Below are 27,161 nucleotides of genomic sequence, written 5' to 3'. Positions count from 1 at the left end.
TTCGTGAGCCACGTTATGGCCACCCCTGGAATATAAGAAGCAAGGACCTGGAAAAGTGCCCTGACTAAGTGGAAATGAATCAAACTTGGACCAAATATTTACACCGAAGCGGGCGGAAATTTGAAAAAGTCACAATCTGTTTAAGTGTTACACTAGCAAAAGTAAAATAAAATCACGACTGACGTTTGAAAGTACAGGACCATCACCCCGCATTTAAAGTAAGAAGGTAAATAAAACAAGTATGTACATGAAATTACAGGGCCATAACCTCTGAATTTAAAGCAATAATAAAAGAAGAAAAAAAAGTGGGTACAAAATAAGCAAGCAATACAATAAATTTAATAAAGCAACAATAAGGTTAGTGTAGCCAATACACAAGGTATACATTAAGCAAGTGAAAAACAGGATGGAGGAGTAAAGAATTTGGCTTAGCTCAACCAACAGGTTAAAAGTAGGAGGTAAATTCAGCGTCCAAGAGGGCAATGGTTGCAAACTTGCAAAAAATATCTAATTATAAAATCCATCACCATGAAATCGCAATTCAATTGCTTAAAATAGGTGGTATTTACAAAATGAAAGGAAATATTATTTTCATTCAGAAGGAAAAAATGGGGGGGGGGTGATTTAAGAATAAGGAAAGCGAAAATGCAAAGTAGGTGTTAGTGGAAGGCAGAAGTGGGTGAAAAGGGTGTATTAATTTTAGGGATAGGTGGGTTAAGGTATGAAATGTGGGTGTGGCAGTATTAAGCTTAAATGGGTATGGGTGGGTGTCTATAAGGTTTAACGTTAGGTACAAAGCAAAATAATGAAAGTGACAATATGAAAGGTAGGTTGGGTGTGGCGGAATTGAGGGTTAGGTGGCTAGCAAAATAAGGGACGCACCTATTGTGGGCGGCCGTATTAGGGGTGAGTGTGTATTTAAGGTTCAAGGTTAGGTAGAAAGTAAAATAAAGAGTGTGACAATATGAAAGGTAGGTAGGTGTGGCGGCATTGAGGGTTAGGTGGCTAGCAAAATAAGGGACGCACCTATTGTGGGCGGCGGTCGAGCTACCATCTAGGGGGCGCCGATGAAACGTGGTCCGCACACTGCCAGCGCCCTTTCTACATCTGGAAATATCATCCGGACTGGTTTATAATCATGACATGACAAACACGATAAGACAACAAGAAGAGAATAGAGGAAATGAAGAGAAGAGAGAAACTAAAGAGAATATAAGTGGAATAAGGAATATAAGTGGAAAAATAAGAGGAAAGTGGAATAAGACCAAGGGTAAGACCAAAGAAGAAAAGAGAAACAAAATAGAAGAGAACACTTCCTTTATTATTACAATAGTAATAAAAAGGTATAAGGGACGGACTATTGTATTCGCTTCGGTGTCGTCTGTCTGTCGGTCTGTCTGACGCCATAGAAGGACTTATCCAAACCTGGTCGACCTATATAACAAATTAAAGGTCTTTTTACCAGGAACACGAAAGTGGTGGTGCAAATTTTGTCCAGAAAACCATAAAACCAAAAAAACTGGTTTTTGGGGGATTTTTTCCTGTGATAACGATTGTAATTATAATTTTTCCTATGAATACGATTGTAATTATAATTTTTTCCTATGAATACGAATGTAATTATAATTTTTTCCTGTGATTATGATTGTAATTATAATTTTTTCCTGTGATTACGATTGTAATTATAATTTTTTCCTGTGATTACGATTGTAATTATAATTTTTTCCTATGGATACGAATGTAATATTATAATTTTTTTCTATGATTACGTTTGTAATCATATATTTCTTTCTATGATTACATTTGTAATCATATGTTTTTTGTGGTTACAAACGTAATCATATATTTTCTTATGATTACTATCATAATCAAAGGAAAAAATATGATTACGTTCGTAATCACATTTTTCCTATGATTACGACTGTAATTACAACCTGCTTTCTGTGAATACGGCCATAATTCGAGTCACACGCGTGAAAGGAGAGGAAAAATGGAGCTAATGTTACCATTAAATAAATACTAGCCTGTAAATTTTGTTGTTGACTATAATAATGATAATAATAAAAATATATACGAGTATACCAGCACGCTCCAAATTTTCGGAGTCTGGCCCACAGTACAAGAGAAAAAGAGAAAAATCAAGCTCGAGGGGGGGGGGGCCTCGGCCCGCCCTAAATACGGCCCTCTTCTCTACGATTAAAGGGTATTCCACGACCGTATAAGCCCATTGAACCCTCCTCTGTAATAAGAGTCGTATGCAAAACTTGGTCGTAATCAAATTTTCTCTATGATTACAATCGTAATCACATTTTTTCCTGTGATTACGTTTGTAATCGTAAAAAACATATGATTACAAACGTAATCACAGAAAAACATATGATTACAAACGTAATCATAGAAAAAAAATATAATTACCTTCGTATTCATAGGAAAAAATTATAATTACAATCGTAATCACAGGAAAAAATTATAATTACATTCGTATTCATAGGAAAAAATTATAATTACAATCGTATTCATAGGAAAAATTATAATTACAATCGTAATCACAGGAAAAAAATGTGATTATAATCGTAATTATAATGATTTTGTAAATACAAATGTAATTGTATTCATACTTGTGATTACGAATATAATTGTAATCATAATCACATCTTCAGAGTATGTGATTATAATTTATAATCATAATCATAATTATGATTATTTTTTTTTGCCCATCACTGGTTGTTACGAGAACGACTGGCTTTCTCCCTATCCTGTACTTCTTTCTTCAGTTTTGGGACGATAAGAACTCCGTTGTTAAGGTGTGTCCACAATCCACACTGCCTCGAAAACATAAATTCACCTCGTCGATCGACTATGCACACACCTTTACAATTAGCTCTTTGAAACCTCTTCAAAAAATTATAATCTTTCTTTGATCATTTCAGAGCGTCTGGGACAGTTCTCAGACGGACGTCACAGGCGAACATAATTCTTATACCAACATGGACACTTCCAAACCCATAAAAGAGCGAAAAACCCTCAAAAAAGAATTCAACGGGAGTATATCTGCATCTATATAACTGACATTGATTCAACTATGGCTCTCGAAACCACAAACCGTCAGTTCATAAAGGTCCAAGAGGAATAGAATAGAAATATACCTACCATGTTTATCCTGCTCGAATAAGACTAAAAAGTCACTTTACTACCCCAGCAGTCTAAAAAGGTCTCTTGTATTTTATAGGTTTAATAACGTATAGGTATAAGACCTTAGCAGTTACAGTTCCCTCTATCAAACCTCTTGAAAAATAGAAAGTAAAAATTGTTAATTTTCATTAATTATACAATAAATTAATGATTTAATAAACGTGTTCTTCAGATTGTTAAAGTTATTATCGTGTTCTTGATAATCATTTTGTAACCGCTAGGTTAGTTACAGTTCCCTCTATCAAACCTCTTGAAAAATAGAAAGTAAAAATTGTTAATTTTCATTAATTATACAATAAATTAATGATTTAAGAAACGTGTTCTTCAGATTGTTAAAGTTATTATCGTGTTCTTGATAATCATTTTGTAACCGCTAGGTCCGATTCCCACCCGCGCGGATTTTATCAACAGATAAGGTTCGTTCCCGGAACGGCTGGTTTTCTCCTATCATGTCCTTCTCTCTTCCCTTTCTGGACGATAAGACCTTAGCAGGTACGGTTCCCTCTATCAAAACTCTTGAGAGAGAAAAAGCCAGCAGCACGTAATTGCCCAGATGGTCACCCATTCGGATACCAACCACGTTGCTTAACTTTAGTGATCCAATAAATAGATCGATAGATAGATAGATACTTTATTTGTGATAATAATTCTACGGCATTATGGATCTCGATTTGTTCGTGGTAAAGAATGTCCCGGAAGTGCGAGCCTACCCAAAGCATTTTATGTCCCCCCCCCACCCCCATTGTCACTAATTCACTATCAGTTACTTGTTGTACAGCTTGTATCAATGTTCTTTCTTGATGAATTTTAGATTTACTTTCATGGAAGAAACTAAGTGCTTTCGTATAGCTTTGTGTTGTCGACGATTTTGTAGTTTATATGCATTTGCAAAATAAATCTACTGTCTCTTTGTACCAAAGTTGCTAGATTGTCGGTCCTGTAATGTCCCCCCGCCCAGACAATTATTTTGAATAATTATTATAGTAAAAACATTATTTATTTAAGTATTAAAATAATTATTATGATTAATCACAATAATAGCTAACAAGTGCGACGAGTGTTTCTATTTTGCAATGGAAAATAAACAAAATAATCATCTCCAATTTTCTCTACCAATAGGTACAAGTAGGTATATTGTTTTTTTTATTTTATTTCCATTCATATCACTCTTGTATTTCTAACTACTCACCATTGAAAAAAATTAAAATTTCATTTTTTAATTATTTCAATCTTCCCTTTTACTTTTTAATTAATATTGTTAAAGAAAAGTTAATAAATTTAAAAAAAAAAATCGAAGAAAGAAAAATAAGAAAGCAAAAATGCTCTGGAAACAAATGCTTGGATCTGTCTTTCAAGTTCGAACTTTGATCAAAGTGCTCATCTTAATGTTCGCTATCATCCAAATTGAGGTAGGTGAAAACACATCAATCAAACTTTTCAAATTTCATTTGTGGTAAAGCAGAGCGTTTTCACAACTTTTTGTAGACATCACAGCATTCGTAGAAGCTGAACCCATCCTTTGGGGCTGTTTGCCCACAATTCCACACTTCTACCATTATGTACATACAATGTTAAACGCTTTTGAAGACGTGTTGTTTGTGATTCTAATGATACAGCACCTGTTGCTTTTCTATCCACAATTCCACACTTCTACCATTATGTACATACAATGTTAAACGCTTTTGAAGACGTGTTGTTTGTGATACCTGTGAGTTTAGAACTGCTAGTGACTTATGTATTTGGCGGTTTGGGGATTCCTAATTTTTGACGATATTCAACAACTAATTCTTCATATCAACAACTAAAGAGAGCAGCAATACCTACACCTAACACTCGTATTTATGAACAAGAATGATCGTTCTTAGATCAGTCTCAAGTCAAAATTGACCAATCAAATGCCTTGAGATGAGACTATGCTTAGCACGAACTTAAGAGCCAGCATTTTGTTCATAAATATGGGTGTAAGCCTCGGAGTGGGCCTTTTGTGTCTGGAGTTAGGCAAATGATAGAGTCAGTCGTTCCGTGGCTTTCTCTCCACCCTGTTCTGGGATAATAAGAACTCCGTGGTTGCAGTTCCCCCTATCAAAAAAAAAAAAAAAATTAAAAATTGGAAAAAAATTTTTAAAATAAAAAAAAAAAAGGAAAAAAAATGGGAAAAAAAAAAAAAAAAAAAAAAAAAAAAAAAAACTGGTGTGAACATCACACGACTTTCTATTACATTTTATACGACTTCATGTACCTACTTTTTTTCTCAAGTCCATTTTTTTTTTTGTGAAAAATTGCCTATCTCAAAATTCTTATTATAATCTTTTTTGATCATTTCAGTGCGTCTGGGATCAATTAGCTCTTTGAAACCTCTTCAAAAAATTATAATCTTTCTTTGATCATTTCAGAGCGTCTGGGACAGTTCTCAGACGGACGTCACAGGCGAACATAATTCTTATACCAACATGGACACTTCCAAACCCATAAAAGAGCGAAAAACCCTCAAAAAAGAATTCAACGGGAGTATATCTGCATCTATATAACTGACATTGATTCAACTATGGCTATCGAAACCACAAACCGTCAGTTCATAAAGGTCCAAGAGGAATAGAATAGAAATATACCTACCATGTTTATCCTGCTCGAATAAGACTAAAAAGTCACTTTACTACCCCAGCAGTCTAAAAAGGTCTCTTGTATTTTATAGGTTTAATAACGTATAGGTATAAGACCTTAGCAGTTACAGTTCCCTCTATCAAACCTCTTGAAAAATAGAAAGTAAAAATTGTTAATTTTCATTAATTATACAATAAATTAATGATTTAATAAACGTGTTCTTCAGATTGTTAAAGTTATTATCGTGTTCTTGATAATCATTTTGTAACCGCTAGGTTCGATTCCCACCCGCGCGGATTTTATCAACAGATAAGGTTCGTTCCCGGAACGGCTGGTTTTCTCCTATCATGTCCTTCTCTCTTCCCTTTCTGGACGATAAGACCTTAGCAGGTACGGTTCCCTCTATCAAAACTCTTGAGAGAGAAAAAGCCAGCAGCACGTAATTGCCCAGATGGTCACCCATTCGGATACCAACCACGTTGCTTAACTTTAGTGATCCAATAAATAGATCGATAGATAGATAGATACTTTATTTGTGATAATAATGGAGGAGTTGCAATTGGGAAAATATTATTAATAAAAGGTCGATTCCTACGTAAAAAGTTGTGAAAAATCCAAATCTGAGGTCAAAACTCCAAAAAAGTAATTTTAAAAGGTCGAAAATTCAATTTTTAATTACCGTTCTAATTAAAAAGTTCAAAGAGTTGTGACGTCAGACTTCACGTCAAAATGCGCAGAAACGCTTGCGCACAAATAAACAAAGCGGGAGTCATGAATTATGACGTCATCGCCTACGGGAGCGTATGCCGTGACGTCAAACTTCACGATTTACCGGTATTTTTTAAATCGATTTATCTCGGTATCTAGAAGTCGTAAAACAAAAAGAAAAATTCCGTTGGTCCTCATTTTTCCTGCTCTATGACTTTGAAATATCACCCAAGTGAGCGCAACTGATCTATTGTTACAATTGGTTTTGTTATAATTGAACGTGAAACCCCTAAGGAAAAACATAGCCAAGTTGAAATTGAGAGAAGGTTGAAGGAATTGAGATTCAGCATTTTCAGCAGACACGAAAAAATTGGATTAAAATTACGAATGGTCGGTAATTCATTAATTAATTTGAACAATGTTTACGATAATTTCAATGACACGCAAGTGTTAAAGCACCTAATGGGGGGAAAAAAAATACTTTGATTTATTTATATTTTTCTCTTTTTAATAGTGAAAAACATTTGTTTTTAATGTCCATTTTTAGTCCGTCCATCCTTTGTTAAATTACAATAGTAATAATAAAAGGTATAAGGGACGGACTATTGTATTCGCTTCGGTGTCTGTCTGTCCCCATAGAAGGACTTATCCAAACCTGGTCGACCTACATATCAAATTTGGGGGATTTTTTCACATTTTTTCACACAAATGAGCGCTGATCTTGAAATTTGCCGCGACGCCCATCCAAACCTGGTCGACCTACATATCAAATTAAAGGTCTTTTTACCAGGAACACGAAAGTGGTGGTGCAAATTTTGTCGAGAGAACAAAAAGCCAAAAAAAAAACCAACAAAAAAAAACTGGTTTTTGGGGGATTTTTTCACATTTTTTCACACAAATGAGCGCTGATCTTGAAATTTGCCGCGACGACCTATGAACTCAAAGCGAGAAAGTTTTAGATAACACTTCAGTCGATAATTTAAGACCGGTTTTAGCGTCACCTATGTTAAGCTACGCCGAGCAAGGCCAATAAATGGATGGGTGACTTAAACATTATATTGGTAGTTATTAGGAAACATTAAAAGGAATAAAGGGAGAACGGCTCTAGTATTGATTTTTAATCATTACATGAAAGTAACATCAAAAATCAAATCAATAATAATCATAAACTGAATATTAAACAAATTAGATCAGGTACCTACATAGGTACTGATTTTCTTTAACCACGATCGAATAAACTACGGACTGAAAAATTCCCGGAGGGACGGGCCCAGCTTGTTAAAAATAAATTATTAAACATCGATTGAATAATATTTTTCTTTTATGTTGAAGTACGTCAGCATACATTCAATATCAGGTACGCTCTTCATCGTAAATATTTTATCAAAATATTTGTCATTTAAAAATAATTTTAGTATACTGCCGAAGCACATTTTAAATTTAATATTATTCAGGGTTTATACGCTTTTCCCGGAATGAAATTTCATGACTATTCCATGACTTTTCCAGAAAAATTAGGGGGCAGAGGTACTTAAAAATCAGTAAGATTACCCCTTCATTTAAATAAATATGCAATATGCAGAACGTCAAGGATTATGAGGGGAAATGCGCCGCAGGCTGTTTTTCGGAAAAACTTGATACTTAATTTGAACACTTTTAATTTTTGACCGGATGGCAAATTCCATGACTTTTCCAGGTTTTCTTTGAATCCAACATCAAAAATCAAATCAATAATAATCATAAACTGAATATTAAACAAATTAGATCAGGTACCTACATAGGTACTGATTTTCTTTAACTACGATCGAATAAACTACGGACTGAAAAATTCCCGGAGGGACGGGCCCAGCTTGTTAAAAATAAATTATTAAACATCAATTGAATAATATTTTTCTTTTATGTAGAAGTACGTCAGCATACATTCAATATCAGGTACGCTCTTCATCGTAAATATTTTATAAAAAAATTTGTTATTTAAAAATAATTTTAGTATACTGCCGAAGGACATTTTAAATTTAATATTATTCAGGGTTTATACGCTTTTCCCGGAATGAAATTTCATGACTATTCCATGACTTTTTCAGAAAATTTCCATGACTTTTCCAGAAAAATTAGGGGGCAGAGGTACTTAAAAATCAGTAAGATTACCCCTTCATTTAAATAAATATGCAATATGCAGAACGTCAAGGAATATGAGGGGAAATGCGCCGCAGGCAGTTTTTCGGAAAAACTTGATACTCAATTTGAACATTTTTAATTTTTGACCGGATGGCAAATTCCATGACTTTTCCAGGTTTTCTTTGAATCTTCACGATTTTCCATGACTTTTATGGTCGATTTTTAGATTCTATGACTTTTCCAGGTTTTCTAGGTAAATTTAATTAGTTCTTTAACAATGCAAAGCTGGAGGCATTATCTCAGTCATTTTCGAGTCCGCCTATTGATCAAAGTGATGATTCTGATTTTCTTCGTAAACCAAATTGAGGTAAGTAGAACCCAGGAGTTGGATGACTAGGGTTATCTTTTGAAATGGACTGATTTTTGAAGTTTAAAGAGAATAATAATAAACTGAATATTAAACAAATTAGGTAGGTACATAGGTACTGATTTTCTCTAATCACTACGGGCTTAAAAAATTCCCGGAGGGACGGACCCTGCTTGTTTAAGTTTAAAGACCCCCCAAAAAAATAAGCATATAAAAAAGGAAGATGTAACGTACGATTTATTTTTTACTTTTACGTACAATTTTAACTAGTGGTTCTGTGAACTGTAGACCTCACTCAGATTCTTTTGCCTAAGCTGAGACTTTAACAATAACGTCCTTTCATATCGACAATTTGTGAACTGTAGACCTCACTCAGATTCTTTTGCCTAAGCTGAGACTTTAACAATAACGTCCTTTCATATCGACAATTGTTGTTTAACTTTGTACCTATTTGAATTTTCGACAAATTTACGATTTAGAAAAATGTCCTGCTTTGATAAAAATGTCTTCAAGGATCGACGTGTCTTGATGTGTACCAAATTTTATCAAAATCAGACCACGCCATCGGGATTTATAGCGGAACACACAACATCTAAACCAAATGCAAAATGGTCGAGTTAAAACATAATAATTTCTTTTAACATTACGTACAATATTTTTAAAACTTTTACATACGATTTTTTTTTCCTTTAACATTTTACGTACGATTTTTGAGTACTTTTGCAACTCAAGGCCACCCATCTCCCGATTTTGAAAATTTGGACCGATTGCAATACTTTCTCATTACCTTGTATAGGTTCCCTATAGGTACAGGTTCCCTAAGTAAAATATTTTAAAACTTTTGCGTTCGTTTTTTTTTTTTTTTTTTTTTTTTCCTTTAACATTTTACGTGCGATTTTTGAGTACTTTTGCAACTCAAGGCCACCCATCTCCCGATTTTGAAAATTTGGACCGATTGCAATACTTTCTATGAACCTTGTATAGGTTCCCTATAGGTAAGGGTAATAGAAAGTAACCTTGTATAGGTTCCCTATAGGTAAGGGTAATAGAAAGTAAAAAATCATATATCATCAAAACCCATAAAACAAACAAACCTTGTTTAGACTGCTGGGGAAAAGGGGACTTCTTAGTCTTATTCGAGCAGGATAAACAAGGTAAATTCTATTCTACTTTCTCCTCCACCAACCAACCTCCCTCAGTGGTACATTTTTTTTTTTTTTTTTTCGAACGACAGACAAGTGGCACTCTTAGGTTAAACAGGGTTTATACGCCTTTCCCGGAATTGAATTCTATGACCATTTCATGACTTTTCCAGAAAATTTACGCAAAATTTTCCAGAAAATCCTACTATTTTCCATGACTTTTTGGCCGATTTTCAGATTCCATGACTTTTGCAGAAAATTTACGGAAATTTTCCATTACTATTTGGCCGATTTTCAGATTCCATGACTTTTATAGCTCGCGTATAAACCCTGCTATAAACAAAGTCCACTCAGGCGGGGGGCGGTTTCACGACTCACACGTCCAATACTTTCAAGTAACCTTGTATAGGTTCCCTATAGGTAAGGGTAATAGAAAGTAAAAAATCATATATCATCAAAACCCATAAAACACACGACACCTTGTTTAGACTGCTGGGGAAAAGGGGACTCCTTAGTCTTATTCGAGCAGGATAAACAAGGCAAATTCTATTCTACTCTCTCAATCAACCAACCTCAGTGGTGCACTTGTTAACGCGTTGGACTTTGGATCTGGAGGTTGGTGGTTCGAGTCCAAGCCAAATCATAAAATTTATCTAGGTGTAATAATCGGGGAACGATATTTGTGACAAGCATTTAAAATATGCTTAACACAATTAAAAATTCCCTGTCCTCTCTCGATCCATTTTCAGGGTATGTTTGACCCCATACTTCCCTTATTCTTACCGTTTTTATTATTACTGGATACTAGGTATTTGTGTTTTTCTACTCCGACTCGAGTTTCGCCTATTTTATAGGCATCTTCATGGGAAACTGGCCTGGTAAAAAGACCTTTAATTTGATATATAGGTCGACCAGGTTTGGATAAGTCCTTCTATGGGGACAGACTGACGGACTGACTGACAAACTGACAGACAGGCACCGAAGCGAATACAATAGTCCGTCCACTATACCTTTTATTATTAGTAATAATAAAGGAAGGACGGACTAAAAATCAGTCCATTTCAAAAGATAACCCTAGTCATCTTTTTTCACAACAAAAAAAAAAAAAAAAAAAAAAAAAAAAAAAAACTTATGTAGGTACGTACCTACGTTATTTTTAAAACATTTGCGTAGGTACGATATTTTTAAAACATTTGTGTACGATTTAAATAATAATAATTAAATAAAAAAAACAAAACTTTGAGGTACGACGTGAGGACTTGAACAAGAATACAAGCTTCTCCGCGTCCATCTGGCGTGAAACTTTTACGTACAACTTTTTTAAAAAACTTTAAGGTACGAATTTTTTAAAACTTTTACGTACGATATTTTTAAAACTTTTAAGTAGGATTTGCTTTAAACTTTCAAGTATAATTTTCTTCTACGTTTAAGTGTATTATTTTTTTTTCAACTTTCTCGTACTTTCTTCGCAGGGTGCTTGGGATCCCACCTTTCTCGATTTAGTACCATCGGTCACCAACCCTCTCCTCAAATCCTCTAATCCGCTCAAAGCCAAAACCCGGGTTGTAGGTACGGGAACCCGTCAGCAATTGGTCAAGTACAAGAACACGAGCTTTTCTGCGTCCATCTGAAGCTTTTACGTGCGATGTTTTTAAAACTTTTAAGTACGATTATTTTCCAACTTTTAGGTACGATATTTTTAAAACTTTTACGTACGATATTTTTAAAACTTTTAAGTACGATTTTCTTTAAACTTTCAAGTATAATTTTCTTCTACGTTTATAATAATAATAATAGATTTATTGCTTACTTTCTTATTACAACAATCTTTTCAAGTTCCACTAAGTACATGTAGGTATAGTACTTTTCGAGTGTATTATTTTTTTCAACTTTCTCGTACTTTCTTCGCAGGGTGCTTGGGATCCCACCTTTCTCGATTTAGTACCATCGGTCACCAACCCTCTCCTCAAATCCTCTAATCCGTTCACAGCCAAAACCCGTTTCGAGTGTATTATTTTTTTCAACTTTCTCGTACTTTCTTCGCAGGGTGCTTGGGATCCCACCTTTCTCGATTTAGTACCATCGGTCCCCAAACCTCTCCTCAAATCCTCTAATCCGCTCATGGCCAAAACCCAGGTTGTAGGTACGGGAACCCGTCAGCAAGTGGTCAAGTACAAGAACACGAGCTTTTCTGCGTCCATCTGAAGCTTTTACGTGCGATGATTTTAAAACTTTCAAGTACGATTATTTTCCAACTTTTAGGTACGATATTTTTAAAACTTTTACGTACGATGTTTTTAAAACTTTTACGTATGATTTTTTGGTACAATTTTTATTTTTTTATTTATTTTTTTTTTTTTAACTTTTACGTAAATACGATGTTTTTAAAACTTTTACGTACGATTTTTTTTATGTATTTCTTTAAATTTTCACGTAGAGTTTTTCAACTTTTACGTACGATTATTGCTTAATTTCTTCGCAGGGTGCTTTGGTCCCCAACCCTTTCCTCGAATCCTCGAATCCGCTCAAAGCCAAAACCCGAGTTCTAGCTACGACAACCCGTGAGGTGAACAAGCACAGGAACACGAGCTTTTCGGCGTCCATCTAGCGTGCAGCAACGGCGGCTGTGGCGACCATCTGACCGGACGACGCGGAAAATCACTTGATGCTAACGACAGCCAACTTGTTGTCGTTTGTAGTTTTGTACCTTTAGGGAAATGGCCTAATAGATGATTCCTTTGCATTTGTAAACAACAATCAAACTATTTTCGAAAAGTATATATTTTTTTATATATATATAAATAAAATACGTAGAAGAAAAAGAAAAATTCCGTTGGTCCTCATTTTTCCTGCTCTATGACTTTGAAATATCACCCAAGTGAGCGCAACTGATCTATTGTTACAATTGGTTTAAAAAAATACTTGGTCTAACATAAATATTTATCATTTACTAGCCGAAACCCGTCGCTTCGCTCCGGATTTCTGCTAGTAATTATTATTTAAACTCCTTTTTTTATTGAAAATTCTCCCATTATAACAAAAAGAAAAATTCCGTTGGTCCTCATTTTTCCTGCTCTATGACTTTGAAACATCACCCAAGTAAGCGCAACTGATCTATTGTTACAATTGGTTCTGTTATAATTGAACGTGAAACCCCTAAGGAAAAACATAGCCAAGTTGAAATTGAGAGAAGGTTGAAGGAATTGAGATTCAGCATTTTCAGCAGACACGAAAAAATTGGATTAAAATTACGAATGGTCGGTAATTCATTAATTAATTTGAACAATGTTTACGATAATTTCAATGACACGCAAGTGTTAAAGCACCTAATGGGGGGAAAAAAATACTTGGTCTAACATAAATATTTATCATTTACTAGCCGAAACCCGTCGCTTCGCTCCGGATTTCTGCTAGTAATTATTATTATTAAAACTCCTTTTTTATTGAAAATTCTCCCATTAAGTCATTGGTGAAATCCACCATAAAGTGTGTACTTACCCACAATAACTTCCACAACTGGCGGTATGTCCACGGTTTCGGGTGTGTGGAGGGGGTAGAAGTGCCGCCACTCGTCCAGTAGTCTATGTGCGGCCGTGTCCATAGCTTTGAATACTTGGCCGGTGAGTGTCCCGGCCAGTCCGAACGGAGCCAGTATCACTGCAGGGGGAATTAGGAAATAATAATGCGAATATAATACATTTGAAATTGCACAGGCACCTAGACTCTTTTTAGCTAAATCCCTTTTTTTATTCAAACAGGTTTTTCTTTTAGTTTTTTTAGTCCGTCCTTCCTTTATTATTACCAATAATAAAAGGTATAGTGGACGGACTATTGTATTCGCTTCGGTGTCGTCTGTCTGTCCCCATAGAATCCAAACCTGGTCGACCTATACATCAAATTAAAGGTCTTTTTACCAGGAACACGAAAATAGTGGATCGAATAAACTACGGGCTAAAAAATTCCCGGAGGGACGGGCCCAGCTTGTTTTTTTTTTGTCAAATTTCATCAAAATCGGACGAACTCTGCGAGAACAAATGCCAAATTCGATCGGAATTTCGAACTCGGTTCTTCCGTTCAGACCAAGAGATTTGTCTACTTGGCCGGTGAGTGTCCCGGCCAGTCCGAACGGAGCCAGTATCACTGCAGGGGGAATTAGGAAATAATAATGCGAATATAATACAGTTGAAATTGCACAGGCACCTAGACTCTTTTTAGCTAAATCCCTTTTTTTTTATTCAAACAGGTTTTTCCTTTAGCTTTTTTTTTTTTTTTGTCAAATTTCATCAAAATCGGACCAACTCTGCGAGAACAAATGCAAAAATTCGATCGGAATTTCGAACTCGGTTTTTCCGTTCAGACCAAGAGATTTGTAGAAGTGTTAGTTTGTAAACAACTCTGGAAGGCGTGACCCTGTACACTTCGAGTGCAGTAACCTTGACCCAGCCCAATGTCCGTAGTGCACAGTGCCAACTCTTACTACTAGGGTCCGTCAGGCCACGTTGGGGCCATCGAGGATTTCTCTCTGTTTAGAGTTCTACAGAACTACAGGTCACTGAACTTTGAATTCAGATTGTACAAGTTGCGGAAAAAAAATCAAAAATTCGAATTTCCCGCCAACTTTACACACAAAAAGGCCGACGATGGCCTAGCTCAGCCCAGTACATAAACACAGCCTTAGGTGCTGGGTCAACACGAGAACGATAGGAAGTAAGCCGTTGAAATAGTTCCTTAATCCGATATTTTTACTTGAACGGAGTTTCAACTCGCTAAATCCGCCCCGGGCGGGAATCGAACCCGCGGCCTAGCGCTTACAAGGCAGACGCGCTACCAACTAAGCTAACTAGGCTGGCTGAAATAGTTCCTTAATCCGATAGTTTTACTTGAACGGAGTTTCAACTCGCATTGAGGATCCGGCCATTCGTCTTCTAGTAATTCTAGAGTTCATTGAACTACAAATTACTTACCTTGAACGCCACTCGACGTCGCCGTCGGCGCGCTGGCCGGCACCGTGGCGGTTCCCTGCTGCGCGCTCCCGACCGCCTGCGCAGCCAGCAGGTGCGCGCGACTCAAATAGCGCACCGGCGGATGGCAGCGTACGTCCACGCTTGCGCAAACCGTGCTCTCGCCGTGTACGAAAAACGCAAAGCGGAAGGAGAGGTGTGAGGATTTTTCCGACGACTTTTCCGTACCGTCGTACGGCTGTACGAACCACTTGCCCAGGCGTACGAACTCGCGCGACAGGAGACATCTGGTGGGGAGAAAAGGTATTATTGTTAGAAGACCATTGTTCAGGTTTTGCCAATAAAATAAGGCATCGAATTTACATACACACTAAGCCCGGTATACTTGCTGAATATCTCCCAATCCGTTTCCGACGACTTTTCCGTACCGTCGTACGGCTGTACGAACCACTTGCCCAGGCGTACGAACTCGCGCGACAGGAGACATCTGGTGGGCAGAAAAGGAACTATCGTTAGAAGACCATTGTTGAGGTTTTGCCAATAAAATAAGGCATCGAATTTACATACACACTAAGCCCGGTAAGTATACTTGCTGAATATCTCTCAATCCAACTTTTCCGTACCGTCGTACGGCTGTACGAACCACTTGCCCAGGCGTACGAACTCGCGCGACAGGAGACATCTGGTGGGGAGAAAAGGAACTATCGTTAGAAGACCATTGTTGAGATTTTGCCAATAGAATAAGGCATCGAATTTACATACACACTAAGCCCGGTAAGTATACTTGCTAAATATCTCCCAATCCGGTCTTTTGGTAGACCGTAACATCTGTAAGCGATATTGGCACAATTTTGAGGTTTAAACGAGTGGAATTTGAGCAACACACAACGATCTTTTGAAAGACAGAGTTAGAAGACATGTCGTACCGTGTGAACTGAGCTTTAGAAATGAAAAATTCTTCTATTATCGTGACAGAGCTTTAGAAATGGGAAGTTTTTCTTGATCGTTTATCACCATTAATCTTTTGCGATTTTATTACAAAGAAGAACCTTCTAATGGTAATAGGTTACGCAACACACAACGATCTTTTGAAAGACAGAGTTAGAAGACATGTCGTACCGTGTGAACTGAGCTTTAGAAATGAAAAATTCTTCTATTATAATGACAGATATTTAGAATTGGGAAGTTTTTCTTGATCGTTTATCACCATTAATCTTTTGCGATTTTATTACAAAGAAGAACCTTCTAATAGTAATAGGTTACGTGATCGTAACATCTGTAAGCGATATTGGCACAATTTTGAGGTTTAAACGAGTGGAATTTGAGCAACACACAACGATCTTTTGAAAGACAGAGTTAGAAGACATGTCGTACCGTGTGAACTGAGCTTTAGAAATGAAAAATTCTTCTATTACCGTGACAGATTTTTAGAATTGGGAGGTTTTTCTTGATCGTTTATCACCATTAATCTTTTGCGATTTTATTACAAAGAAGAACCTTCTAATAGTAATAGGTTACGTGTGTACACACTACACAGCTTTAACATACATAGACAAACTCTTACCTTTCAATTAAATTATGTAGAGCTTTGAAGAGCAACGAGCGACATTCATAGGATAAACCACTTTCCCAGGATCCTTGCTCCCCCTCTGAAAAACCAAACAAAACCATGTGGTATTACTCGTAAATCTACCAAAATTAACAGCTTCTATTAACAGATTTGATCAAGGGGACCGTAACAACGGAGGTCTAGCCAGTCGTTCCGGGAACGTAGGTTACGTATGTACACACTACACAGCTTTAACATACATAGACAAACTCTTACCTTTCAATTAAATTATGTAGAGCTTTGAAGAGCAACGAGCGACATTCATAGGATAAACCACTTTCCCAGGATCCTTGCTCCCCCTCTGAAAAACCAAACAAAACAATGTGTTATTACTTGTAAATCTAACGCACTTGCCACGAATCAAGGAGTCCGGGTTCAAACCCCAGACTTCTTAGTGTGGCATTTCAGTGCAGACAAATGAGAAAAAAAAAAGAAAAAAAAATGTATTTATTTTAGGGTTTTATCTTTAAGTACCTATTTATATTGTTCCTGGCGCTTACAAGGAAGGTGCACCAAATTCCAAGCTAACTAGGCTGGTTAAGCATTCTATTTCATGTTTACCAAAATTAAAATTTCAAATTCAAGAGGTGCATACTTTTTAAACATAGGATGAGAGTATAAAATTTGGACCGATTGCAATACTTTCTCATTCCTCGTATAGGGAACCTATACGAGGGAAAGCCTCGTATATTGCCTGCCTTCCCTCCCACCAATACTCATTATTAATTAGATTCATATTAGACACCCAAATTAGATAATGGCTTACCTTATTTTATAGTTGACTAGGGTTCTTAGTTGAACCCTAGTCAACTATAAAATAAGGTAATCCATTGTGTTATTACTCGTAAATCTACCAAAATTAACAGCTTCTATTAACAGATTTGATGAAGGGGACCGTAACAACGGAGGTCTAGCCAGTCGTTCCGGGAACGAACCTCATCTGTTTAGGATAAAGTCCACCCCGGGCGGGAATCAAACCCACGACCTGGCGCTTACAAGGAAGGTGCACCAAATTCCAAGCTAACTAGGCTGGTGTTAAGCATTCTATTTCATGTTTACCAAAATTAAAATTTCAAATTCAAGAGGTGCATACTTTTTAAACATAGTACCTTCCTTTTGCTTGTACCTACCTATTGCTCTATGAAGCAACGAGCGACATTCATAGGATAAACCACTTTCCCAGGATCCTTGCTCCCCCTCTGAAAAACCAAACAAAACAATGTGTTATTACTTGTAAATCTACCAAAATTAACAGCTTCTATTAACAGATTTGATGAAGGGGACCGTAACAACGGAGGTCTGGCCAGTCGTTCCGGGAACAAACCTCATCTGTTTAGGATAAAGTTCACCCCGGGCGGGAATCAAACCCACGACCTGGCGCTTACAAGGAAGGTGCACCAAATTCCAAGCTAACTAGGCTGGTTAAGCATTCTATTTCATGTTTACCAAAATTAAAATTTCGAATTCAAGAGGTGCATACTTTTTAAACATAGGATGAGAGTATAAAATTTGGACCGATTGCAATACTTTCTCTTTCCTCGTATAGGTTCCCTATACGTAAGGGTAATAGAAAGTTCTAGGGATAAACAGATTTTTCCTCCCCCTACCACCCCCAACACCGAGAGAGTATCGGATAATGTTTTTGCGCGTGTTAACTTCTTTTTCCCTCCCTCCAGTAGACCTTTCCCCCCTTTTTCCCTCCCTCTTTGCCTGCCTCAATATTTTTACTTTCTATTACCCTTACGTATAGCCTATACGTAAGGGTAATAGAAAGTAAAAATATTGCCTGCCTTCCCTCTTTTATACGTAAGGGTAATAGAAAGTAAAAATATTGCCTGCCTTCCCTCTTTTACTTTCTATTACCCTTACGTATAGCCTATACGTAAGGGTAATAGAAAGTACGCAGTCTAAACAAGGTCTTATATATTTCATAGGTGTAGTTTAAACATATGTAAATAAAAACCTTGTTTAAATATTAAAAAATAAAAACTATTCTATTAACAGATTTGATGAAGGGGACCGTTCCCTATTCCCCAGTAGACCTTTCCCAAGGTGGGAGGGAAGGCAGGCAAAATATTGCCTGCCTTCCCTCCCACCAACCTCCCCAAAAATGATCACACGGTAAAAACCTCAGAAGTGTATCTACATGTGTAAGGGACCATGGGAGGGAGAAAGTCAAATGTGTGTACGGGCCGGAAGAGGGGAAAAGGGATATGTTACATAAACCCTAGGAAACTCCTCAATCCCCTCATTAAAACTGCGGAAAGAGACAAAGCACAGAAATGTCTATAAGAGGAAAAAATGTGTCTTCCTAAGAGAAGCTGTTAAATGACAAGAGGAACAGAAACCTCTTTCTCTCGCCACGTGCTAAGGAGTGCACATGGACTTTTTGTCTGTATGTCTCGCTTCTCTAAACCTTTGTCTATGTCTTGTTTTGTTTTTGATACACTTTCGGATTCTCTCCCTCTGTTCCTCCTTGTTGTTCAACTTTGAGGTTCATTTTCGTTCATAATATTCTAATCTTCTAGTTGTTATAAAAGGGATAAACAGATTTTTCCTCCCCCTACCACCCCCAACACCGAGAGAGTATCGGATAATGTTTTTGCGCGTGTTAACTTCTTTTCCCCTCCCTCCAGTAGACCTTTCCCCCCTTTTTCCCTCCCTCGCCTTCTTTTTCTCCCTTTTCGATCATATTTTCATTCCCTTCTTCCCTCGGATTCTCTGCTGAGTGGTGGTTCCAGTAAACTCTAGGTTCCAGTGAACTCTAAAATTGCTCAAAAGAAGAAGAAGACGAGGAAGAACATTTGGGACACTACGGATTCTTCGAGCTCCGTGGCCGAGAGGTTATCACGCTCGGCTTGCACACTGGAAATCCCGGGTTCGATTCCCGGCGGGGTCGAAGTTTTTTCGGCTCTCTGCTTGGAGTGCGGGGTGCACTGAGCATCGTGAGGACAACTGAGTAGCTACTTTAAATATTATTTTCATTTTTTTTTCTCTCTTCTTCTTTTCGTTCATAATATTCTAATCTTCTAGTTGTTATTTTTTTATTGTGTCTTTCTTTTTAGACTGCAATTTAGAAATATTCAATATCTTGTTTAGACTGTGGTGGTAAAGGGACTTATCAGTCCTATTCGAGCAGGATGAGGAAGACAAATTCTAAATTCTGTTCGTTCAAACCACAATGTCAAATAACTCTCTTTTACTTCTGGAGTCAAAGGATTTATGGTATTTTTTCACTCGGAAACGACCCGAACTTAATAAAACTTACCCAAAGATATTACTATGGTGTTTTTCACTCAGAAATAACCCAAACTCACCAAACCTTACCATGCCAATTGCCTTTGTACTTTTTTTTTTTTTTAGATCAACGTCTACACTACTACCAGTTCCAACACATGTGTATAGAACTCAGTAGCAGCAATAACTGACGCGTTATTACCCTAATAAAAGCTAGTCATTATCAAGGCTCTGGTTGTATAAAACCATAGCCTTGACAATGGGGGACTTATACAAATAAGTCTCCTTTTTATTAGGGACATGGAGTTTTCTTGTAGGTGCGGGTCTGAGTCTAAGGTCTTTTTCAGTTGGACTTTTTCAGAGACGTTCAATTCACGTAAGGATGTTCATCAGATCCACTTACCACATTTTCAATGAATTTAAGTTGCATTTTATCTCTTCTATCCTTTAATGAGCTTAGACCAAAATGATCAATAAGAAGGTCATATTCTATGTAATTAGGATAGAGAGGATAAAATTTGTTCTCCTTGTTAAACCGGGTGAATCTTCCCTGGATTTTTTCTAAAAAATTGATGTCAACCTGAGTACGGGGGGACCATACTATTGAACTGTACTCAAGTATTGATCTTACCAGGGATTGGTATACGAGTTTTAGGGCATCAAGGTCTTGGATGGGTCTGGAGAAACGGATTATCATACCAAGCCTTTGGAATGCTTTTTTCTGTGTTGCTTCGAGATGTTTTTTTAAAGTCAAGGTTTTTCTCGAAGGTAACTCCCAGGTCTTTATAGATGTTCGCTTGAATCGCGTATTACTCATTTATACGTATAAATAAGGGGGGGGGGTATTACTTTAATAACGGCGGGCATAATCTGCGTTTAAACTAGGTTTAAAATACTTTCTTTTACAACATTGTTAGGTACCCTACTTCGGATTCTCTCCCTCTGTTCCTCCTTGTTGTTCAACTTTGAGGTTCATTTTCGTTCATAATATTCTAATCTTCTAGTTGTTATTTTTTATTGTGTCTTTCTTTTTAGACTGCGGTTTAGAAATATTCAATATCTTGTTTAGACTGCGGTGGTAAAGGGACTTATCAGTCCTATTCGAGCAGGATAAGGAAGACAAATTCTAAATTCTGTTCGTTCAAACCACAATGTCACATAACTCTCTTTTACTTCTGGAGTCAAAGGATTTTACGCTACCCAAATTTTACAAATTGTTCGAATCTAGACATAACTATGATTTTTTTTTTTTTAGATCAAAAATATTCAATATCTTGTTTAGACTGCGGTGGTAAAGGGACTTATCAGTCCTATTCGAGCAGGATAAGGAAGACAAATTCTAAATTCTTTTCGTTCAAACCGCAATGTCAAACAACTCTCTTTTATTTCTGGAGTCAAAGGATTTTACGCTACCCAAATTTTACAAATTGTTCGAATCTAGACATAACTATCATTTTTTTTTTTTAGATCAACGTCGTCTACACTACACTACTACCAGTTCCAACACATGTGTATAGAACTCAGTAGCAGCAATAACTGACGCGTTATTACCCTAATAAAAGCTAGTTATTATCAAGGCTCTGGTTGTACAAAACCATAGCCTTGACAATATCATCCCCTTTGTCCACTTTTTTCGTCGCCCTCTTCCTCCCACAATATCCACTTCCCCTTTCTCAACTTTCGTCCTGTCTTCCTCCCACCTTCACCGTTCCGTTTCTTCCCCTTTTCACACTCTGGTTGTACAAAACCATAGCCTTGACAATATCATCCCCTTTGTCCACTTTTTTCGTCGCCCTCTTCCTCCCACAATATCCACTTCGCCTTTCTCAACTTTCGTCCTCTCTTCCTCCCACCTTCACCGTTCCGTTTCTTCCCCTTTTCACTTTTTCTCCCCCCTGACATCTATTCTCTCTCCAATTTTCTCCCGATTTACGTAACCAGAGAGAAAACTGAAAAGACACGACGACGCACGAAATCGAAGAAAACAAGACATATCATCCCCTTTGTCCACTTTTTTCGTCGCCCTCTTCCTCCCACAATATCCACTTCCCCTTTCTCAACTTTCGTCCTGTCTTCCTCGCACCTTCACCGTTCCCTTTCTTCCCCTTTTCACTTTTTCTCCCCCCTGACATCTATTCTCTCTCTCCAATTTTCTCCCGATTTACGTAACCAGAGAGAAAACTGAAAAGACACGACGGCGCACGAAATCGAAGAAAACAAGATGAGAAAAAGAATAGGAGAAAGGAAAAGAATGGGGAAACAACAAGAGGTAAAAAAATCGAGAAAGCGGGAGAAAATCTAGAAAAGAGAGAGGAAAATTGGAGAAAGTTAACTAAAACAAAAAAAAAACCCCTCCGTGTGCAACACAAACGTCAGATTCTTCCACTCATCGCCGTACCCCGTCATGTTTCTGCTTAAAAAATAATATTGTACACATTATTTGAGTACAGGGTCGTGCGGCCCGCCAAGAGCAAAAGACCTTTTTTCCCAAGAGGTTTGATAGAGGGAACTGCTAATGTCTCATCGTCCCGAAATCGAAGAGGGAAGGAAGATAGGATAGGAGAAAGCCAGTCGTTCCGAGAACAAACATTGTCCATTCAGGATAAAATCCGCCCCGGGCGGGAATCGAATCCGCGGCCTCTTTAAAGACCTGAACAAAGCTTTGACCGCGGCAATATTTAGTCGTAGGGGTCTTCGACAAATTGGTTGTCTTTCTACTGTTTCAGGTATTCTTTTTGTTGGCCTTCTAGTATATTAAACATAGATGAGAAGATCTGTCAAAGAAGGGCCATTACTGTTCATTTCGTATAATGGCCTTTTTCATAGATTTTTTTTAACAGTAGATGCTAAAAAAATCAAACTACAACTGTGTTATGTAACATGTACGGTAGGTAACGCTTTGTACAACAGTTCAATCTGATGATGGACCCGGTATTTTCCAATATTCATTTCATTTTATTTCATACGAGGTATTATTGAGTTCTCGCGCGAGGCTTTATTTTACATATTTTTCTACTTTTCAAATATTTTTATTCTTTTTGCTGTTTCTCGGTCTTTTGTTGGTTCTTTTGGAGTTCCTCAAGGATCTTATCTGGTTCCTATATTGTTCGACATCACATATCATAATCATGTAGTCGACTAACGGCCGGGATAACAATCTAACTTTCAACTCGGTTTAACTCTTTGAGCAATCTAATTGGTTGATTTTAAACTTTTTAACCAATCTTGGCTGCTGGTCGGACAAAGAAACTAATAATCCTGTTCGACCTTGCTGTTTCAAAGAGTATTCACCACAGCGCAGCCCCACCAAGGGCGTCAAAGGGGGCCCATTGTGGGGGAGGACATAATTAATATTCTCAATTTACATTATAGACTATTTAATGGTTATAATTCAATGCACACGCAAATACAAGAAATTACAAACAAAGGGCGAAGTTATTGCCCAGGGCAATCTCTACCATTCAACCCCGAGTGCACTCAGATAATCGGGGGGACGATTATGGGGGACAAAAACCTCGCGGGTCCTGTGGGTGCACCCCGTATCTAATATAGTGTGCAGGCGTGATGATCGGTAACCATAGCAACGCTATGAGCATATACCTTACAATATTTATCACGAAAACTCGACGCTTTTCCATGTCTCAGTGTGCAAGCGTGATGATCGGTAACCATAGCAACGCTATGAGCATATACCTTACAATATTTATCACGAAAACTCGACGCTTTTCCATGTCTCCCTCCTTTCTCTCCCGTTTTCTCGTCTTCCTTCTTCCGATTCTTTCTCTCCTCTTTCCTGTATTTTCTCGATCCTTCTGTTTTTTTATATTCGTCTTTTCACTCACCGCAACATTTGAGGCGCGAAGTGAATCACATTGGACAGGTAATGATTATCCTTTTGGTCGTCTCCTAATTGAATTATTTCTCTGTTTAAACACTGCGGTTTCACCAGTGCAGTGACTTGGCTTAATCGGACTTTATCCGAGATTTTCAAGGAAGGGGGGTTATATAAGATTGTCCAAAAAATTAAATACGTAGGTAATTTTAGGGGTAAATGTGTTTCCGAGTCATTTGCAAAGAGTCTCCAGATTCATAGTCCACCGTGCTAATCACTGCACCACGGAGTTTGGTTAGTAACTTTGTACCTATTTAGTAGTAATAGTGTAAATAAACAAAAGATTCGAAGTCATTCAATGCACACGCAAATACAAGAAATTACAAACAAAGGGCGAAGTTATTGCCCAGGGCAATCTCTACCATTCAACCCCGAGTGCACCCAGATAATCGTAGTATATTAAACATAGATGAGAAGATCTGTCAAAGAAGGGCCATTACTGTTCATTTCGTATAATGGCCTTTTTCATAGATTTTTTTTTAACAGTAGATGCTAAAAAAATCAAACTACAACTGTGTTATGTAACATGTACAGTAGGTAACATAGATTTTTTTTAACAGTAGATGCTAAAAAAAAATCAAACCACTGAACTTGCTTGCTAGTATATTAAACATAGATGAGAAGATCTGTCAAAGAAGGGCCATTACTGTTCATTTCGTATAATGGCCTTTGTCATAGATTTTTTTTTAACAGTAGATGCTAAAAAAATCAAACTACAACTGTGTTATGTAACATGTACAGTAGGTAACGCTTTGTACAACAGTTCAATCTGATGATGGACCCGGTATTTTCCAATATTCATTTCATTTTATTTCATACTAGGTATTATTGAGTTCTCGCGCGAGGCTTTATTTTACATATTTTTCTACTTTTCAAATATTTTTATTCTTTTTGAATTTTGAGAAACACAGATTAGAATACGGCAATATTTTATTTATGAGAAGAGACACAATGCTTCCCATTTAGGTGCTGGGTCAACACGAGAACGATAGAAAGTAAGCCGTTGAAATAGGGTGCACCCCGTATCTAATATAGTGTGCAAGCGTGATGATCGGTAACCATAGCAACGCTATGAGCATATACCTTACAATATTTATCACAAAAACTCGACGCTTTTCCATGTCTCCCTCTTCTCCCTCCCTTTTCTCCCGTTTTCTCGTCTTCCTTCTTCCGATTCTCTCTTTCTCTCCTCTTTCCTGTATTTTCTCGATCCTTCTGTTTTTTTTTTTTTTTATATTCGTCTTTTCACTTACCGCAACGTTTGAGGCGCGAAGCGAAATACGCTGGACAGATAATGATTATCCTTTTGGTCATCTCCTAATTGAATTATTTCTCTGTTTAACACTGCGGTTTCACCAGTGCAGTGACTTGGCTTCATCGGACTTTATCCGAGATTTTCAAGGAAGGGGGGTTATATAAGATTGTCCAAAAAATTAAATACATAGGTAATTTTAGGGGTAAATGTGTTTTCGAGTCATTTGCAAAGAGTCTCCAGATTCATAGTCCACCGTGCTAATCACTGCACCACGGAGGTTGGTTAGTAACTATGTACCTATTTTGTAGTAATTTTGTAAATAAATACAAGATTCGAAGTCAAAATGGGACTAGAAAAAATCTTTCCTTTTATTCATTTATATTTTTTATTTATATAGTTAAGTAAACTATCTGTTGTAATAATATCCTTCTTAGAAGCATTGTGTCTTAGGAAGGGTCCTCTTGTATTTGTATTTACTTGTTATTGTCTAATAAAGAAAATAAAACATTAAACATTAAACATAAACATTAAACAAAATGGGACTAGAAAAAAATCTTTCCCGGGCCTCTTACACTAGATAAAATTGGATTTCAGAATAATAATCCAAAACACCATTTTTTACTTTCCTTATCCTATAGGAAGGAAAGTAGGTACCTATTGTAATCAGATCAAATTTTCGATGGTCAGTTTTTGATGCCAAAATACGTTTTGAGGTCCCTAGAGCCTAAATCCAAAGTTTCAGCCATTGGTCCGTGTGTGTATCTCTCCTGTCTGTAAACAAAATATCTCGAGAACGGTAAGAGCTAGCGACTTGAAATTTGGTATGTAGCTGTCACTATGTGTGGACACAGCTTAATAACACAACAGGGTTAAATGTAGGAAAGCTTTGGGTTTAATTAAAACCCTTTGGAAGAAATAATATCCGGGCTCCTTCCATGTCCTGCCTACCTACATAATATGTAGATTATGTAGGTACAAGTTTGTATATTTACAGATTTTAAATAATAAATCAATAAAAATAACAATAAAATTAAAGTAATCCCATGCACTCATTTTCTCGACCATCTGATGAGGGACATACTACGGATGGACAATTTCTTTATTTCCAGAGCTACGGAGTTGAGACGGAATTAAGCATCATACAGCACAAGCAAGAGATTCATATTGCGGTAATGCAGAATGAGGTCGAGATTCAGTGTACGGGAACCCAACACACACATACACAAAACATTTTACAACGTAGTATTTCTTATTCATTCATAAGTCTCGAACAAACAGAGTAGAGCCTGACGGAGTATTAACTGTAGGAGGCACTTTAATTTCGTAGTACCCATGTTCAGTTGGGTGGAAGAGCTCACAGTGTGAAAATCCTGCCATTTGGAGTGTAGAGGTGGCCAAGGTACGATGGTAGGTAATTCAGTACTGGAGTCTATATTGTCATGGTAACCAAATTTTTTACCTACTATTTTTTGGGTCCCACTCTCTACATTTTTACTTTCGGTTATCCTAGATTTAGACAGCCCCAGTTCATGTGAGAATCAAGGAAAGAGCTCATGTCTGGAGTGTAGAGGTGGCCAAGGTACGATGGTAGGTAAGGGTAAGAGAAGTCTTCAGTGTTCATGTTCAGCATAGCAAACGCTCACCGAACCAGAAGACCCGAAGAGCGAGAGGTTGATGACCTAGATTTTATGTTATCGCGGTGTACAGCACACCGGTTGATATCGATGTAACAGTTTGTAACACCGTTTCCTCCACGCGATTCTCAACGGTTTTGTTTTGCTCGAATCTTTCTCGGATAAGAATAGGGACAAGAAAGAGAAAAGAAACCCAAGGAATAAGTAAATAAAAATCCGAGCTTACATGTTTTCCTATCGATTCTAATTTTCTAACATTTTGGCCATTGCAAAAAAAAAAAAAAACAAAACAAACAAACAAATCAAAGGTAATGATTTTTTAGCAAGTAGAAACTTAAATGCATACGTAACTCTAGGAAATTCCTAGTAGGAATCTTGGATGAAGAGAAAAAATCCCCAACACGTGAGAATGGAATTTTGAAATGACTGTATTAGAATCAAGATC

At 37.1% G+C, this 27,161-nt stretch overlaps 1 protein-coding gene across 1 annotated transcript in view; it reads right to left on the bottom strand.

The window, feature by feature from the left end:
* Positions 1-27,161, bottom strand: part of LOC103508816 (mediator of RNA polymerase II transcription subunit 13) — an 82,736-nt gene that overhangs the window by 41,403 nt on the left and 14,172 nt on the right. Inside the window, 3 exon segments of the mRNA XM_026823318.1 lie at positions 13,627-13,785; positions 15,093-15,376; positions 16,915-16,999. Coding sequence (XP_026679119.1) covers positions 13,627-13,785; positions 15,093-15,376; positions 16,915-16,999 — 528 coding nt within the window.

Source organism: Diaphorina citri, unplaced genomic scaffold (assembly GCF_000475195.1).
Source record: "Diaphorina citri unplaced genomic scaffold, Diaci psyllid genome assembly version 1.1 scaffold436, whole genome shotgun sequence".
Lineage (NCBI taxonomy): Eukaryota > Metazoa > Arthropoda > Insecta > Hemiptera > Psyllidae > Diaphorina > Diaphorina citri.
This window is presented reverse-complemented; position numbering and strand designations above follow the sequence as displayed.